At 39.3% G+C, this 20,039-nt stretch overlaps 2 protein-coding genes across 2 annotated transcripts; both read left to right on the top strand.

Moving 5' to 3' along the window:
• The first annotated feature begins 281 nt into the window (after positions 1 to 281).
• Positions 282 to 638, top strand: LOC142178335 (uncharacterized). The gene has a single exon (XM_075247668.1). It carries the CDS (start codon positions 282 to 284, stop codon positions 636 to 638), a length of 357 nt encoding a protein of 118 aa, XP_075103769.1.
• A 124-nt stretch (positions 639 to 762) lies between these two features.
• On the top strand, positions 763 to 1,203 carry LOC142178334 (uncharacterized). Its single transcript, XM_075247666.1, has one exon. The coding sequence runs from the start codon at positions 763 to 765 to the stop codon at positions 1,201 to 1,203; it is 441 nt and encodes a 146-aa protein (XP_075103767.1).
• Positions 1,204 to 20,039: the final 18,836 nt, after the last annotated feature.

Genomic DNA, 20,039 nt, shown 5'->3' with positions numbered 1-20,039 from the left:
ATTTCTGGGATGAACCATGTTTGTTTAGGATTTATATTGATAACATGATCTAGAGATGCATTCCCGTGATAGACCAACCTTCTGTTTTGCAGGCATGTCATGCTTCGCCGTATGAAGGCCATTTTGGAGGAGTAAGGACAGCCACTAAAGTGTTGGAGTCGAGCTTTTATTGGCCGACATTGTTTAAAGATGCACGTTTTTGGGTGAAAAGCTGTGATGAGTGCTAACGGGCGGGGAATATTTTCCGTCGACATGAGATGCCCATGAACCCAATTCAAGATATGGAAGTATTTGATGTATGGAGAATCGATTTTATGGGACCATTTGTCAGCTCATATAGCAAGAAGTACACACTGGTAGCTGGGGACTATGTCTCGAAATGGGTAGGAGCTGTGGCACTACCAACAAATGATGCAAAGGGAGTTATTTGTTTTCTGAGAAAAATTATTTTCACCCGATTTGGTACTCCAAGAGCGATCATCAGTGATGGAGGCACCCACTTCTGCAATCGAGCCTTTGCAAAGTTGTTGGAGAAATATGGTGTTCGCCATAAGGTTTCCACTCCGTATCAGCCACAAACAAGTGGGCAAGTAGAGGTGTTGAACAGAGAAATCAAAAGTGTTTTGACCAAAACTTAAATACTATTCGGACTGATTGGGCAAAAAATTGGATAATGCGCTATGGGCCTACCGCACTGCATTCAAAACTCTGATTGGTATGTCACCGTACAAATTGATGTTTGGAAAGGCATTCCACTTACCGATGGAGTTAGAGCATAGAGCCTTTTGGGTGTTAAGGCAATTAAATCTGGACTTGGAGGCCGCTGGAACGAGTAGAGTCACAGAGTTTCATGAACTTGATGAGTTCCGTTACCATGCTTTTGAGAGTAGAAGGCTATATAAGGAAAGAATGAAGATGATGCATGATAAAAATATTCTTGAGCGAAATTTTAAACCTGGAGATGTGGTATTGTTATACAATTCGAGATTGAAGTTGTTTCTGGCCAAGTTGAAGTCAATATGGTCAGGACCATTCCGTGTGGTAGAGATGCATCCCACCGAAGCCGTAGAAATTGCATCAGAAGATAGCTCTCGCAAGTTTAGAGTCAATAGACAAAGGTTGAAACATTACCCGGGCATAGATGAGGAAAAAGGTGTATCAGTGACTCATTTCCAAGAACTTAAAATGTTGAGTGAACCTTAAGTTCGATTGCCTTCGTCGTGCCACGACGTTAAATCAGGAGCTTTGTGGAAGGCAACCCATTGTAATGTTGTATTTGTCATGCCATGACATTTGCTAAGGAGCTCGTTGGGAGGCAACCCAATTCGAAGTTTATTTTAGCGTAACTAGAATTTTCTTTTTGTTTGTAGGCACTAAATAGTTTTTAGTTAAGTCTTGGTGTGTGAACAGGTACTGAAGCACGCTGGGAAGTCAAAGTGCTTGGAGTCGTTCACAAAACGAAATAAAAATTACTTTAGTACGCTCCGTATTGCGCTGCCTACCTCGCATCACACAACATACAGTACATTAGACCTAGTAGCAGATGTCGCAGCGCCAGGTTCCTAGCGCGCTAGGCCGAGCTATTTTGCTCGCGTAGTCGGGATCTCTCCTCGCTGCAGAGCTCGCATCGCCTGGGCTGTAGCGAGACCCACCTCGCGGAGCCAGGTAAGCTCAAATTTCTTTTTTTAATTACTTTTCGTTTCTTCTTACTTCTTTCTAATAAAACACCACACACATACACACCTTAATTAAAACACCCTACTACCTAAGCCCTCTCACAAAACACCCTCCCCCTCACACACAATCTCTATTGAAGCCAATCATTCATCCATTCATTAACTCACTAGGAACATCAATTGAAGAGCATTCCCCCTCCTAAGCATCTAAGTTATGGTTTCTAACTCTTTTCTTTGCCAAATTTCGAATTGAGTAAAATAATGAAATCAGATAACTTTTGGATACATTCTTCATAGTAACAATATGCTTGTTTGTCCTAACCCCATAGGAATGGTATTGTTGTTGTGTACAAAAGTGGTAGCACGAAATTCCCAAGCCGATTTGGGAGGGTGAGGCAATCCGTCATTCCTGCAAGCACTTCCATGGCACTAGTACACGCTAAGTGTTTGTCAATGTGCGTCAAAGGCATTCTTGGTCCCTATTGGAGCCCGAGTCTCCGAGATTTTAATAATAGTGCTATATCTCCTTGCACCACTTAAAATTTTAAGTGTGGGGTAGGTCACCGGTAGCCATATGCTTCGCCATTGTAGTAGACATCATTGTGTCATTGCTTGATTCTCATGCTAAAATAAAGAGGTAAAGTTTTAGTAGCCTTGAAAAATGTTGAACATCATGTGATGAACTATTAAGTGTTTGGTCACAAGATGACGAGTGCAAAACACATACTTAAATTGTGCTCGCTAGTCAAAGATAGTATAGTATAATATCGTGTCCACAAGGATTGAATTTAAATAGTATTCTCGTAGCTTATAGCTTGATTGCTATCCAGGAGGATCAACAGTTGAGATTCATATAATTAATAATCTAAAATCTACAGCTATTGACTAATGACAATCGCGACAAAGATAAGCAAGAAAGTTATCAATGGAAGAAAATGGGGTTTTTATAGGATAGGTGCAAGATAATTGTATGGGATTTAACTCTAGATAATTCACTTCTAATATTCAAGTGAGTCTCTCGAATTCACTTAATTATCAGTACAGTTATTTTGTAGAAACTCCTCTCTCGATTAAGTCTCAACCTCTCAATATGAACCAATTTAAACTCCGTGAAGATATGCAAGAATGCGTAATGGATTGGTCTTTAGGAGAACCTCTCTCAATTATTCTCCTAACTAGGTTTAATAATTGATTCAACTAGCCTCTTTTGATTACTTAGAAGAATCTATGAACTCAACCCACAATATAATGCAAAGATATCACAAGTTATGCCTCTTTTGATTACAAGAACAAGTGAATATAGATGCTACAATTAAATCTTCCAAAAATGACTCAAATACATAAAAATAGAGTAATAATCCAAAAACAATCATCAATACACCAAATCTATTGAAGCCATGTTGGATCTACTCCATAGACAGGGAGAAGTTCTTCACAAATGTAACTAAAGTATAAGAAAACATAAATTCAATCCAAACTTGGATATTGAGTGAGGAAGGAATGATGAAATCCTTGTGCTTGTGTTTTTCCAACTCCTCATTGGTCTCCTTAGGTCAAAAATCTGTCAAAAGTGCCGAAAATGGTATTTTCCCGTGTATTTAAGCCACCCCCAATAAACCCCAGACGAAAATACCCCTTTTAGCCGAAATGGGACAATACTCTAACAAATTTGTACTACCGCACCGCACCATGCGGCGCGCTTGTGAGGAATTCCAGAATGATTTGCAAAATGGATTCTGGGAAGATTTTGCACTACCGCGATGTCCCATGTGGCGCGGCTGTGCATTTTTCTCAGAGTAGTTCGTTTCTCCAGTTTTTGACATCCGGACTTGGTCCTCGACCCCCAAACACGATCCCGATTTAATCCTTTGGACTTCTACTCAGACTTCAAAGCTCCAATTGGCTCGAATTTGCTCCGCAACATCTAAATAACTCAGAATCACTCATACACGGCATAAAACACATAATAAGTGTAAAACACTACTAATTAAAACTCAACATAAGTAAAGTGCAGTGAATTAGAGTACAATAAGCGACTAAAATACGGGATTATAGCCTACCATCACCATACCATGTTTTGAAGTGATTCATTGCTTCCAAGACTGACTAATGTCTACTTGTGTAGGTATGAATATGCCTCCTAAGAAGGACATCGGTAAAGGCAAGGGCAAAGACACTGCTCCCACCAAAGCTAAGGCTTCCTTCGGACATCCACCAAAAAAGAGAGAAGGAGGGGAAGCCACTTCAAGCCAGGTTGAGGGGTTGCAAGCAGTTGCAGCTCTAGAAGCCTCATGCCCACAGCCGGCGGGACAACGAGAATTTGGTCTTAAGAGTATACCTACATCTGCCAAGACTGGTACAAGCTTTATTGTCTAAAGTATATACACTCTGAGTCGGTTGTTCATGAGCGCCATCTAAAAGCTAAGTATCACTCAGTTTGGAAGGGAATTCATAATCTTGGATTGATCTATGTGTTTGGAAGGATTGGGATATCAATGCAAACCTTGTCCGTGAGTTTTACGCCGGGTATGATCCGAATAATCCTGAGCATCTAGTGCCTATTCGGGGGAGGTTGATTGATTTTTCTGCTTCAACTATATGCAATTACTTGGGAGCTTCGGATGTTCCCCAGGAGCCCCTAGATAACTTCATTACCAATCCAACATATATGGCGCTAAGATACACTCTCAGTGGTGTCAATTCTATGGCCGCTTGGGTTCGTGACAATAAGACCCAACTTCAAAGGAAATTTCCAAAGACAAAATTTAAGCCGGAAGCTTAGGTGTGGTTGAGATTGATCAACATGCCCTTACTACCATGAAACCATGAGACTCTTATTAGCCGTGAAAGGGTATGCCTGTTGTACTTCCTAATGACTTGCCAGAAAGTGAATGTGGGCCACTTGATTCACTACCAGATGGCGTAGGTGAGAACAAGCAAGAGAATTGATAGATTGTCCTTTGGTAACATGCTGACTTAGTATCTGAGACAAGAAGATATGGAGGAGGAGCGAGCTATTGATGTAGTCATTCCACCCCCCACCCCCTCGACTGACGGACATCACCAGTATTCGGGCTAAGGAGGAGAGTGCGATGGCTTCACTGACAGGTGCTGAGTGCACTGCTCACGATGACATCTTTATGGCCCATTTATATGGGATGATGGACTTGCAGCTTAGGATTGGAGGAAGGCCGACCACTACAGAGGAAGGGCCATCTTAGAGGAGTGTTTCTCGCTCAATGCTCATGCCCAGCAGCTGGTTGGGCTTGGAGATGTCCAACGGCTCCCAGAGGATGAGGATGTCAACACGCTAGAGTGTTCCGAGGCCTAGCCAGAGCAGTCCGAGGAGGAGGATGATGATGATGTAGAGGAGGGAGCAGAGGATGAAGAGTGGACAACTGTAGATGGGGGCTTTGAAGATGAAGGCGATGACGATGACGGATCAGGGAGCTTTTCCTACCACCCTACTTGTGTTTTATGAATTTATATATGCACTGAGCATATTGCATGAATTAAATATGGGGTAGGGAGGTTGTATTCTCTGTGACTTGTAAATATTAGATACACTAATTACTTCTTTTTTTATTTTTTATTTTTATTTTTTTAGCTTCGTCTTTTCTATTTTAGCATAGAATATAAAGATTAAAAAAAATTGAAATGATTGGACTTTTCGCGACGACGGATCTCGTTGACAGTTTTCTTGAGGGACTAAAGTCTAAAAAAATAAAAAAAATCCAAAAATATGTCTTTTTATTACTTTAGATAGTAATAATCCCTCGTGGGTTTTATTTGTGCCTTGGTTCTTTTCCACGGGATGTAGTTGAACCGGGTAATAGTTTTTTTTTAATCTTTAGAGTAGAGTAGGATTTAGGGAATAAAAGGATGGAAAAAATAAGATTTGCTAGGCGCCTTTGACTAGTTTGATAGTAGCATATTTAGGCTCTAGCATGTATAGTACCTTCCCTATGGTTTGAAAATGCTTATGATGCCTTGTTGAGTAGATAACATATTTATTGACGCCTATATCTCGTTTTCTTGGCTTGTATAACTTTGTGCTTGATGCTTAATATTTTGTGACTCTGTGAATACTTGTAATTGTTTGAGAATCGGAATGAAACCGTCCTTAACGAGCCATGTGGCATGTGTGGTGAGAAATTGTATAGTCTGTATCTTTGCATTAGAGTCTAGAACTTGCCTAGAATGTGAGTTGAACCGAAATTTTAGGTTTTGCTCGGTTTGAAAAAAATAATTTTAGGCTTTCTTTGATTTGTCTGAGCTTAATTCTTACTACAAATAATATTTTTCCCTAGTCAACCCTTTTAAGCCTATAAACTTTTATTTGGCAACCACATTACGAGGCTATACCCCTTTGTTCTTAATTATGACTGTTTTGATCCTTTTACCTCTTAAAGTACTTCAATTATAAAATGAGCTAAAAGAAGTAAGGAGGGAACTTGGGTGGCTTTTGAGTGGAACCAATGAATGAAAGAAAGGTGCACCTATATTGTAAAGAATATACCACTAGCAGGAATGGTAGAAAAGAAAAAAAATATTGTTGAAAAGAAAAAAGAAATATGTAGCAAAAAAAAAATGAGAATATCTTGTTCTTGTTAGTGGATATGAATTAAAGTAGTGCTTAAAGAAAGAGAAAATACTTTGAAGATGATATTATTTGTGAAATTGCAGTTGAGTTAAAGAAATATGCGCCTCAGTTAATTTTGTGATGTGTTAAAGTGCTTAGGAGGGTCAGTCACTATTTTCAAATTTATCCTACCCGTCCTTTAACCCACATTATAACCATAAAAAGTCCCAATTAATTTTAGATCGAGCAAGCCTACATTAGTAGAGGTTTTCATAATGGGCAAGCCTATGGTACTTTGTGCATGCATGTGACTTCTCTTTGCGAGAGTGAGGGATTTTTTTTATATACGTGAATTCTTAAAATATATTTGAGCATTTGATTTGAATGTGTGGATTCAACTTACTCTCTTATTCGTATTCTTATTGTGAGGGCACATGATTTCTCAAGGGATAGGTGGCGTTGTTAGATTACTCTATGATGTTAAGTGTTCAAGCCATGAATGCATTGTGATATTGAGTCGGGGTGTGAGGTTAGGATTGTTATAAGCATGTTGTCTTGTTGTTGAATAAATTTTTGAAGTATGGCATAAAGTAAAGGGAAGTGTGTGTTGAAGGCATATGCTAAGCTTTAATTTTTGCTATCAACCATAGTCATAGGTATGGTGTGCTTCGGATGTGCTAAAAGAAAATAAAGTACTCAATGTTAGTGTGAATTAGTGGTTGACTCGAGGACGAGCAACGTTTAAGTATGGGGTGGTGATGTTCGAAAAAAATGCTATACCTTTAGCACATTACTCGCCCTATGCTTTGTTGGTTTAGTAATTTATTGTGCGACATTTGAACTAAATTGTGTTGTTTTATATGTAGAAACATCGGAAGAAATAGTCGAATGAAAGTTGCACAAAAAGAGAACAAAAATGCAAGAAAAGAGCGCAAAAGCATCAAGTACCCAAACCGTGCTACAGACCAGGCTTCGAAAGGTCTATAGCCAGGTTGACCGCACTATAGACCATGCTTCGTGAGGTCTATAGCCAGGTTGACTGCGCTATAGACCAGGCTTCGCGAGGTCTGTAGCCAAGTTGACCGCGCTATAGACCAGGCTTCGCGAAGTCTATAGCCAGGTGAATAAAAGTCGCGGGGTAAAAGACTCCGACCCGGATTTGGACTCAAGGACTTCAATCCTAACATATAAATACTTCCCAAATGAGTTGAGAAAGGGTTGGACACTATTTTTGGTGAATAAAAAGGCTACAGAGAACAATGGAGAAAGAATCAAATGACAATTCCCTCCGTTTATCTCTGTACTTTGTAGTTTAATTTCTTTGAACATCATGATGATTGATGATACATTTATGAGTAGCTAAACTTTCTAATCTAGGGTTTGATGGAACCTATTGGAGGATGATTTTCTACTACGTTTAATATTGATTTGCCTTTGATTTATCTCTACTTGTTCAACTACGTTTACATTATGGTTTATTGATGAGCTCTCAATCGACTGTGCATATTTAGTATGTATTATTTGGAAAATGGTACATATTTAGGTAGTTGTTGAATAACATCACTCCTAACGTATGTGAGGAATCAATACTGATGGTTTAAAGGTGTGATTAGGAATAACGAAACCTTGGTGCGATCCTAGTGAGCGGTGAATTAGAGCCAGCTAGTGTAGTTCGGAAAAATACGTCCAGTAAATTGTGATAGTTACTCGAAAGAGAATTACGACACCCTAAGTACTCACGATCGGTAGAGAATACTTAGACGAATTTATAGAAACGGAGCGGGGAGGATTCTTACAATAGGGGAAATCATAACCCAAGACTTTTCCAAATCTTGTCCATAACATTTTCTCTGTTAGTTATAAATTGCTGCAGTTTAATTACGTTGCTCTTAGTTAGTAAACATTCAAATCGTTATTTAATATTTCTGAAGGTTGATTGTTTGAATTCCTGCGGATCTAGTGGTTGTAATTAGTAGATTAATTTTCCGTAGGATTCGACTCTGGACTTGTAAATCGGATTATATTTGCAACGACCGTTAGACCTTTTAGGAGGCATAGTTGGGCGTGATCACATGTGTTAATCATTTCTTCATTATTAGAATTTAGATGCTAAATCACTATATATAGGGTATATGATTTATTACTTTAATATTTTTTTTCTTGACTAATCCGATGAATCAAATCTTTTAGTTGGTGACTAAAGATTGACTGATTGCTGTCTTTGAGATAAAAGTTAAAGACTCATCCATTCCTTTTTATTGAGGGGTAAGGAGACGTTTGTGTACGGTGTGGGGGTGAGTTGGTATAGGTTCTTGTTGGAAAAACGTCCCACTTGTATCACTAATAATAAATTGATTTACCTTTGTCATCTTTATCCCTTTTTTCGTATATATCTGAGGATAGTATTTAAGATTCTAGCACGTACCTATGTTTTCAAAGTAGTAGAAAAAATTCAAATTTTACTTTTATTATAAGCAGAAATCTTTGGTAGGAAGAAGTGTTTCTCCTTTAATGAATTCTACGACACCTAATTCTAGATTACTCGAATCAATCAACATCCATACTATATAATTACCCAAAAAACTATGTTGTCAATATGAGGAACATATACATGGTGACCTTTGAAGGAAAAGGGGAAAATATCAATATGGAACACATGAAACATATGTTCATGTTTTTTTATTAATCCCTATTTGGAACGTTAATATAATTACTTTCTTTTTTAAGGGCTAAACGCTGATGATTATCGAGTTGACTAAGTGCATAACTTTGACTAATTGAGTGGAGAATTTCATGATTTGGGCGAACAAGCTAGAGGAATTTTCGACTTGCCAACAATATATATTGGTGGAAGACAAATTATGCTCCCCAACAAAAGTCAACAAATATTGTATTAGGCAACATAGCTCTTAGCTTAATTAATCATTGCTCATTCTTATTAAGTATGTAAATAATTTTTTTAATATAAAAAAAGAAGTGGTTTTACCTTTTTGAGATTTGCCTAGCTAGCTAAGTTTTTGGAATGTGATTACGCCATTCACACATCTCAACCACAATTTCTCTTCCCAGTTAGCATGTTATTCTTGTCTTGTCATTTATTGGCTGTTTTCCTTTAATTTGAAAAATGATAAACTCGCGCTCGTTTTCCTTTTTGTTATTTGGGGGCACAACTACGGTTGGCGAAGGCGAAGGGTGATCAGTTAACATTATCCCCTAAAAATATATTATATATATTTGGTTATCTTAAAAAATAAATAACAATTAAATTTATACGTGATTTAATGGCTCTGTTTAAAAAAGCGATTTTGGGGCGAGCCCCGGGGCGAAGCGTACCAAAAACGCTCCGGGGCGATGGTGTGGGGCGAAAGTCTCATCGGGCATTCGGGGCACGTTCTTTTAGTAATGAGTAAGCCCCAAAGACTTTTTCAAATTAAAACAAAATTTGTTGAATTAGTCCTTCATATAATACCCAAATTCTCAAAAGTCAGTTTGGTAATTACTCAAAAGGTTTAAAAAGGAACTCAAAAGTATTAAATTTAAAAGTAAAGACCTTTTTTATTGATTTAAGCCCTAATTCATAATTTTTTCAATTTTTTATCTTGTCCGCTAGTCTGCTAATATCTCCCAAAAGCAACGAATATTTAATTTTTTTTTACAAATACAAAGAGAATTATATTTTTCTTCATAGCAGCAAATTCAAAGTTTAAATTGCAGGTTAATCATCTTTTTTGTTCCTCCATATAGAAAATTTTATTCTTTTAGACTCAAATTACTTGTGCTTGTAAGTAACGTATAATAAATTATTTTGATTAATTTTTTGTGGGGATGGAACACACATATATATAGCTTTCTTCAATTTTTATGCAATTTTACTTGTTTGTAAATATTAACTGTCATTATATTATTTTATAAAATATTAAAAATTAAATACCTATGGAGCTTTCGCCCCGCGTCTCGGGGCTTACGCCCCGCTGAGGCATATGTAAAACGCCCTGCCATATGCCCACGCCTTTTAAAACACTATTTAACGGATAAGTAATTTAATCAATACGCATGATCTAAGAACAACAAGTAATTAAGTTAAAGATAAAATAAAAGTTCAAACCAATTGTAATGTGATGATCAAGCCTGATCTTAGATTGAACATTAAAATTCAATCTCGATCGGCCCCTCGGTGTGAGTTCGGTTGCGAATAAAGAGGAGAACGAATGAAGAACGCTTTGAATAATAACTAGAAGAAAAAATAAACTTTTATTGCTTTGATTTGCGTGTCATAGTGTGTTCAAATGAAAGAAACTTTTTCCTTTATATAGTAGGGCAACTTGAGTCCTACTACAAGTCTAAAAAAAGGTAAATCTCTTCTTTTTCCGGTAAATGTCGATCCACAGTTGATATCGGACGGAATTCACGCTGTAATATCCGGTTGAGGGCGAATATTATGGCTCCCTACTCGTCATGTACAACTGTTCTCTGCATTTTCCGTGGTCTAGAAACTTTATGGTCTGGGTTCGTTATTCCACCGTGCCCGATCCGTCCTTCGACCTCGCTTATAGTCGTGTCGAGCCGTGCTTCCTTTTTGTTTCCTCATAGGGGAATCGGGGAAACCTCTGTCCCCGATTTTATGCATACACAGATAGTCCCCTCGCTTTTCGTCGTTCTGACTTCGGACACGTGTCAGCCGCCGATTCACCGTCCCCAAATGCGAAAAGTCACGCATTGATTACCCCTTCTCTATAAAAGCTTCGGTCCCTCTTATCACTTTTTTACTTTCCGATTCCAGAGCTCCTTGATTTACCCTCGAACCTTTCCCTTCATTCCAACCCCCCTTAAAATCTTCATACATTATTACATAGATCTTCACGTTTTCATCTCCTCATCTTCAAATCTTCATACTTCACCTTTAAATCTTCAAATCTAACCTTTATACCTTCATCCTTATCTTCAAATCTTCATCCCCACCTTCAAATCTTCATCTTCACCTTTAAATCTTTATATTTACTAGAATTCGATGGCGAAGACTTCAAAATTTGTGGCTCAATAGGTCGTCCCTTCAACTTCTAACCCGGCTACAGATGCTGAGGTGACCATACCTGAAGTGGCCCCGGAACCTCCCCTGAAGAGCTTCATCCCCGGAGGCTGCTCCATTGTAAACGACTTCAAGGTCGAAAAAGCTTTCTGTCAATAGGACTGAGGCGAGGGGGTATGGAGGTACATATGCTCCATTACCGAGGATACACTCCCTAAAGTTTGGGACGATTGCAATTGGGAGGGCAAAGAAGTGTTCGTCCCTGGTCTCGATGAGGACATTTCCACTCATGTGGAGGGTTACCTAAGTGTTTACACTTACTCCTTTACGCTTGCCGCGGTGGATCCCATAATTCTTAGGTTTTGCAAAAGATACGAGGTCTGCCTTGAGCAGATTCACCCGTCCTTTTGGAGGATCGTAAACCTCCTATGCCATTTTGTCAACAACATCGAAGCACCTCGATTCACCATCGACCACCTGCTTTGTATCTACAGTCCCCGAATTTTCCGAGGAGGGGCTAATCAAGCTCGTTCGTTAGGAAAGTAAAGCTCCATTGTCGAGCATCGATGAAGATCGAGATCGAGGCTGGCATAGGAGATTTGTTCGGGTAAAACCGAAGATCTCATTCCCTCCGAATATTTTCCATTACCTGAAAAGTGGAACACAGTCTGTAAGTTTCTTTCCTTTCTCAGTACTTGGAATTTCTTTTGTTCTTTTTTCTTATTGCCTGCTTCTACCATCATGCAGTAGTTGCTCGAGTTCCCAACGCAGTCCCTCGCTTCAAAGAGTGGGTCGAGGGGATCTACAAATAATTCTCGTACTTTGAGGGCGAGTGGCGCAAACTCTCAAAAGGCAAGTGGGAGGCCCGTTCCCACGGTGAGTGGTCCTCCCGAACAAGTCTACTTTCGTACTCAACCGTTATTTCCACTAACATCTTTTTATTTCCTAGGCTTGCCCAAGACCACTGAGCTTCGGCCGTTGGACGAGGATGAGGCTCCATCCTTACTTGCTAAACCCTCCACTTCGGGACAACGCAGAGCCACTACATAAGAAGAGAAAAAGAGGAAATCTTCTGGCTCCCCGGACGCCAAAGCCAAGAAGAAGAGATTAACTTTTTGGGTCCCAAAAAGCAACAAGAAGAGTACCCAAGTCAGCATACCAGGCTCTAACTCCCTCTATCGGTTCAAGGATTACCCCGAAGACAATGAACTAGAGTTCGTCGCCCATGGGTCACCCATTGAGGAAGAAGAACAAGCGGCAACCAGGGAAAGTGGCCGAGAGGCCGATCCCTATTTGACTCGGGAGCCAGAAGCAAAATCAGAGACTACGGTCTCCCGAGAAAATATCCATACCCCGAGGGATAATGTCAGTGTCAGTGATATCATGGAATCACCGTCCCATACAGAGTCCATGTTCGACGAAGCATAGGCCGACAAGGAGAAGCCAAACGAGACGACATGACATTTATATGAGGCTCTCAACATGTTCTTTGAATGTGTGGACATGAGAGCATTGGAGGATTATTCTGGGTTGGGTCACCAGGTGATCCTGTAAAAAGGCCTGTCGTCAGGGGAAGGCGAGCCGAGCTTGAGCGTGGCCAGCTATCTTGAGGCAGTTCCTTGCACCGACTGTGGATCCCAACCATAAAAGAACGACCGTGTTTACCATCCCAGCGGACACCTGGTGCTGTCTGCTCCGATGGGTATGGCCAGCTATCTTATTTCCTGGTGACCGAAGAGCACCAGTCGAAGATGAACGAAGTGGGCACATCGAGCCTCTTCAACGAGGCACAACAAGCACTAAACCAGGTAAGTTCCCCTTTCTTTTGTCCTTCGTTCATCTTATTTAACTTCAGCATGTCCTCATGATCTTATCATTTTGTTTTTCAGGCTTCGGTGCTCCATCATGAAAGCTTCCTTCGATCTAGAATGGAAGTTAGCCAGCTCGAGTTCGAGCTCAAAGAGCAAATTCGGCAGAAGGACATGTGTAGGGTCCTCAGTGAGCGAAAAGATGAGCCCCTCAAGGATCTCCCTATTCTTCGAGCCGAGCTGGAAAAAGCTCAAAAGGAGGCCTTGTCCGTGAAATGGGAGAATGTCGAACTGGTCGAGAAGGTAATGATTTTTTATGTTAAAAATGAGAGGTTACTTGTAGTAACTAACGACGCAACCTCGCAGGTCCAAGAGAAGATAGACCTGATTGACCAACTCCGGGAAGAGATGAATGAGCTCAAAACTTTGGCCGAGACGCTGAGGAGCAAAATGGACCTTCTGGCCTCGGAAAAGGAGGCTACAAAAAAGGAGTTGGCGTCGGTCAAGGACCAGCTCCGGGTGGCGAAGGATAAGGCCGACAAGTGGTCTCAGCTAAATGACGAGCTTCGAGCACAGCTGGATTCAGCCATCTTGGAATGGGACGAACTCGGCCGTGAATATATTGCGCTAAAGTCCAAGTTAGAGGCAATCTCGATTGATTCCTCTACGGTCGAGGAAATGCTAGCCCAATATAAGATCAATATGGAAATAGCCGAGGACCGCTTAATAACAAAGGTTGAGTATATAAAGCGGTTGTCCCGGAGAGAGAGCTTCGAGGAGATTCATGTCCAGGGGTTTGATCTCTAGGCCGAGATTGAAAAGTCCAAGAGGTTCAAAGCCGAGGCAAAAGAGCTATACGAGCCCGAAGGTCCCGAAGGTTCTGGTGCTAAGTTGAACTCTAGTGAAGATTATATGGAGATGCCTTAGTTTTTCTTTCTCTTTTTTTGTATTTTTCTTTTTTATTTATTTTGAGGTCGTTTTATCATGCCTTTGTAAATACCTTTTGGAATATATATATATATATATATATATATATATATATATATATATATATATATATAACAAATTTCTTAAAATCTACTGTATCTTTTATTTTTCAGCATTTATTTGTAATTTTTTGTTTGAAGATCGTCATTAATGCCTAAGCATAGAATTGGATGTAATCTAGAGTACCCATTTTATTGAAGCCCGAATGAGGCCTGATTTCGATAATAACTTCAAGTTGTCCGTGGCTTCGATATCTAGATAAAAAATGAAGGCCTTTAAGATACTTGAGTGTTTTAGTCATACACGATGGTGTTTTTCCGAGGGTAATCCTTTAATAAGTTTTAATCGTACGTAAGGGACTTACTTTCCGAGTATGAATTTGGACATCCATGAGCCGTTTTAGGTTGGCCGTAACCCTTCATGTTTGGGCCCGACCTAATAGGTTCAGTGACTCCGGGATTTGATAGCCCGAGCCATCCGATTTTTTTATCGAACGACAGTCCCTGAGTCGAGGTAGCCCATGGGCTCTAGGATTTAGGATCCGCTATTCATTCTAAGTAATTCAAGGAACGCATCGATAGTGAAAAATGCGTAGTGATAAAATATAAAGGGCAAATTTCATTCATTGCATTGTATGTAGAGTACATAATTAGAGGCGCATAAGCCTGATGCCATGGCAAGAGTGTGCTACATGGGTACGGTTCATTTGACAGTTTGAACCTTATAACGAATCCTAATTACCTAGCCTTGGCTTTTAATATTAAGTAATAACACCTTCTAAGGATCCTGACTTAGGGGGTAATGACCCCCATTATTTGAGGCCGAAATTGTGAGGGCTCGAATACTATTGGTCCGGTGTAGGTGATCAGCAACTCTGGTTTTAGGACGGCCTTCAAAACTAAAGTAGCTTGTTTTACTGATACCTCGTTAAAAACCTTGTCGTAAAACCCACTTCAGGAAAAAACTGGTTCAAGGGAAAAATTGTACAATACTCGCTTTCAGACCTAATAGTCACATTTGCCCTCGGCCGAGTACCTGCACAAGTTAGTCCGTAATTTAACAAATGTCAAAAGGGAATTATGCTCGTGCCTCAGTAGTAGTGCCGCTTTAAATGTGCCACGTTCCAGTTATGTCACGACCCAAAATCCCACCATAGGCGTATGATGGCACTTAGTCTCTAAGACTAAGTAAGCTGATTATAAATACAATTCAAGCCATTTTTTTTAGATAATCGAAACCAACAGCAGAAATAATTAGAAACAACCTACCAAGACTGGAAATACTAAGTCACGAACTCTAAATGAATACATGAAATTATCTCAAGGATCGGATAGTCAATACTGTTTGAATAATGATTAACATTACAATAAAATAGAAAGACTCCGAGGGACTGCGGCGACCAAGCAGCTCTACCTTGAATCCTTGCGATCCCACTCTAATTTTGTCCGAGTCCGATATCTCAAATACCTGGATCTGCACAAAAATGTGCACAATAGTAGTATGAGTACACCACAATCAGTACCCAGTAAGTATCAAGACTAACCTCGATTGAGTAGTGACGAGGTACAGTCAAGACACTTACTAGTCTAATAACCTGTGCAATATAGTATACAAAAATAATAATAAAATAAATAACAATGATAGCAACAATAATCAACTAGTGATGTAAACAGCACGTCAACAAGAACTCCACAAATATTTCTCAAATAGGTAATGAACACAAGTACAACCAATAATCAAGTCCTTCAAAATATACATCTCTCATTTATAAGTTTTTCAATAGAAATCTCTAGAATATAATCCTTTCCAATAAATATATTTCGAACATACTTCTTTCAATTAAATATCATTCAAATATAATTATTTCAAATAAATATCTTTCGAATATAATTCTTTAAAATAATATTTTCAATATAATCCTTTCAAATAAAAGTCACCTTGTGACACCTCATCTCATAATTATAAAATACGGGTCTCAGCCCACTTTCATATTTTCACGGCACCTCGTGCCAATATCTCTGTTACAGCCGCACGGACAACTCACGTGCCAATATCATCATCATATTTTCCCCGGCACCTCGTGCCCACATTTCATATCTGTTGCGGTGTGCAACCCGATCCCATATAACATTAATCATACCTGTTGCGGCATGCAATCCGATCCCATATAACATAATCCACCTGGCAATAGCCACGGGCTCCCAATTTCAATATAGATCAAACTATTATCGAGTCTACCGAAACAACAAGACAAGTTGCACAAGATATAAAAATAAACACAAGGAAAATCACAACATCATATGAAAATTACCAACACAACCCCACATCATCACATAAAAATTACCAACACAATAACTCTACATCATCACATAAAAATTACCAACACAATAACTCTACATCATCACATATCATCCCTGACAATAGCCACCCTTATCTCTCCTATAGCCACCCTTATCACTCCTATAATAGCCTCATTTATCCCTCCGCCCTCACAATATCAATAGCCACCCTTATCGTTTCGTATAATAGCCACCCCTATCACTCCGTCCAGACAATATCCCAACACTCATAACCACAATGAAATGCCACCCTTATACCCACATAATATCAAAAGTGAAATGCCACCCTTATATCCTCATAAAGATAGCTCAAATCACACAATAATTTACATGGAATATTATCACGATAACACAACTCAATCAATTCATATCACAATTTGCCCAATGACCACAACCAATTCTAATGATATAGTAAAATCAATAAATTTCTCAGAAATAGCCCAAGACTCCACACAACGTATATAAAATCACAAAACAACAACAGAGATGGAAAAGTAATTCAGCATAGGACAACGTCTTCTTTAATCCAGATTTTAATAAATATAAATTAATGCCTCGTTTTAAACTTATTTAATAATTATTTGTAGATAAGGATTCAATAATGAATTTAATTCCAAGAAAAATATCAAATCAACAAGCACACGGAATTCACATAAAAATTCAAGTGACAATAACACCAAATTATCATATAAAATACAATTTCAACAAACAAGGAACGAGGAATGACAATTCTAGGATTTACTAAGTTCCAATAATTTTCCAATTTAATACATAAGGGTGTCTACGAATTTTAACCGATATAATTTGCACATATAAACTAAGTACGTACTCGTCACCTTGCGTACATGGCTTTCAATCACACAATTTTCACATAAGACTCAATGCCTGAGGGGTAATTCCCCTACTCAAGGTTAGGTAAGATACTTATCTTTATGGAGTTAGGCCGCTATTTCAAAACAGCTTTCTTGCTTGAATTGACCTCCGGGCAGCTCAAATCTATCCAAATTAATTGTATAACTTCATTAAAATTAATCAAAAATAATTTCGGATAATAAAACGTCGACTTAAAATTTTATTCTAAAAAGTCAACCAAAAGTCTACGCGGGACCTGCCTCTCGGAACCCGATATAATTTTTACGAAATCCGAACACCCATTCCGATACGAGTTAAACCATACTAATTTTATCAAATTCTAATAATAAATCGTCCTTCAAATCTTGAATTTTCGTTTTATATAATTTTTACAATTTTCCCCAAATTTTCATCTCAAAATACTAATTAAATGATGAAAACAATGATATATTCATGTATATTAACCAGATCCGAATTAGAATCACTTACCCCGATGATTTTCTTGAAAATCCAACGAACAATCGCCACAAACCGAGCTCCCAAAGTCCAAAAATGAAAAATTAGATGAAACCCTCGTTCATATAGTACAAAATCTGATGATCCCCATTATGCTGACCGCACACTTTCTTGTGCGGCCGCGATCTAAATTGTGCGACCGCACTTTTGCAGCTCTACACTACTAGGGTTCAGTAAATTAACCATAACTTTAACTACAAATGTCCAAATGATGATTGGTTTACCTTTCTGGAAACTAGATTTAAAGGGCTACAACTTTCATGTTTTGATTATCTCCAAATTTCTTGTATATTAAAAGATATATGCTTCCTAAGTCGGACCAGCTAAGCAGCGAAATCACCTTTCTACAACCATGAGAAAAATTCTACGGACCGCAAAATTTCAACTGCGCTCCGCACATCTTTAAGTGCGGTCCGCACAATTCCTACAGATACAGCACTTTGGGAATTTGCGGCTGCACTTCTGAACTCTAAAATATGTCCTCCGCACTTCAACTGTCCCATAACAACGTTAGAGTGCCGAAATGCCCGGACTCGCTCAAAACTCACCCCGGAACTCATTCGAGCCACTCGGGACCCCGTCCGAATGTACCAACAAGTCCTAAAACAGATACGAACTTAGTCGAGCCCTCAGAGTACATCAAACAACAAATAAAACATAAATCGCACTCCAATTCAAGTCTAATGAAAAATTAACAATTTCCAACTTCTACCTTCAATGCCAAAACCTATCAAATCAAGCCCGATTCACCTTAAATTTTGCACACGAGTCATTAAATGACATAATGGAGGTATTCAAATTTTCAGAATCGGATTCTGGCCCCGATATCAAAAAGTCAACTCCCCGGTCAAACTTCCAAAGTTAAATTTCTATTTTAGCCATTTCAAGCCTAATTTAGCAACTGGCTTCCAAATAATTTTTCAGACACGCTCCTAAGTCCAAAATCACCATACGGAGCTATTGGAATCATCAAAACTCTATTTTGGGGTCGTTTGCTCAAAAGTCAACTCTCCGGTTAACTCTTTTCTTTTAAACTTCTTAAATAAGAATTGTTCTTCCAATTTGATCATGAATCATCCGAAAATCAAACTCGACCACACACGTAAGTTATAATACACATCACAAAGATGCTTGGGACCTTAAGTCACTGAACAAGACGCTAATTCACAAAACAATAAGTCGGGTCGTTACAAGTTGTTTGGTAGCTTACATCGTTTCCCGACTCGAGTTTAGATGAACCTTTCCCGGTTATTCCGACAACTATATACGGTCCTTCCCAATTCGGTCCTAGTTTCCCGTTGTTTGGGTTCCTGGTGTGTAGCGTTACTTTCCTTAACACCAAGACCCCGACTTAAAAATGTCCAAGGTTAGATCTTCGATTGTAGTACCTCCTCACTCGCTGCTTTTGGGTGGCCAACCGAACCCGGGCAACTTTCCGCCTTTCATCCAATAAGTCCAGACTCATGGTTATGGCCTCGCTATTGGACATTTCGGTATCATACTAGAAACCAAGGTTTGGTTCCCCCACCTCGATCGGGATTAAAGCTTCTGCACTGGTACTCAACTTCAAAGTCGTTCGGTATGCCCACAAGACTTCGGGCAAGATTTCCTTCCATTTTTCTTTTCGAATCGGTCGGTCTCTTTTTCAAGATTTGGAGTATATTTTTGTTCGTTGACTCTGCTTAACCATTACCACTAGGGTGGTAAAGTGTTGATAATATCTTTTTGATTTTGTGGTCTTCGATGAATTATTTTTCGTTGTCATAAATGATCTTGGTCGGTATCCCAAATCGACATATTATGTGATCCCACATGAAGTCGATGACTTCTTTCTCCTGGACCTTCTCGAATGCCTGAGCCTCGACCCACTTGGAAAAATAATTGGTTATGAGTAGTATCTTTTGGGCTTTACCGGGCACCCATGGCAGGGGACCGACGATGTCCACCCCCCATTTCATAAACGGACATGGAGATAGGACTGGATGAAACATCTCTCCTGTTTGATGAATCATTGGGGTATGTCTTTGAAAATCATTGCATTTCTGGATGAAGTCTTTCACATCTTTCTCCATTTCATTCTAGTAGTAATCGGCTCTGATTAACTTCTAAACCAGGGATTCTGCCCCCGAGTGATTCCCGCAAGTGCCCTCGTGGACCTTTCTCATAGCGTATTCAGTCTCTCTCGGACCCAAGCACCTAGCTGGTAGGTCGAAGAAGGATCTTCTGAACAATTTACCCTCGACAAAGCTAAAC

Source organism: Nicotiana tabacum, chromosome 24 (genome assembly GCF_000715075.1).
Source record: "Nicotiana tabacum cultivar K326 chromosome 24, ASM71507v2, whole genome shotgun sequence".
Taxonomy (NCBI): domain Eukaryota; kingdom Viridiplantae; phylum Streptophyta; class Magnoliopsida; order Solanales; family Solanaceae; genus Nicotiana; species Nicotiana tabacum.
Note: the sequence above shows the minus strand (reverse complement) of the source record. Positions and strands in the feature narration are given on the sequence as shown.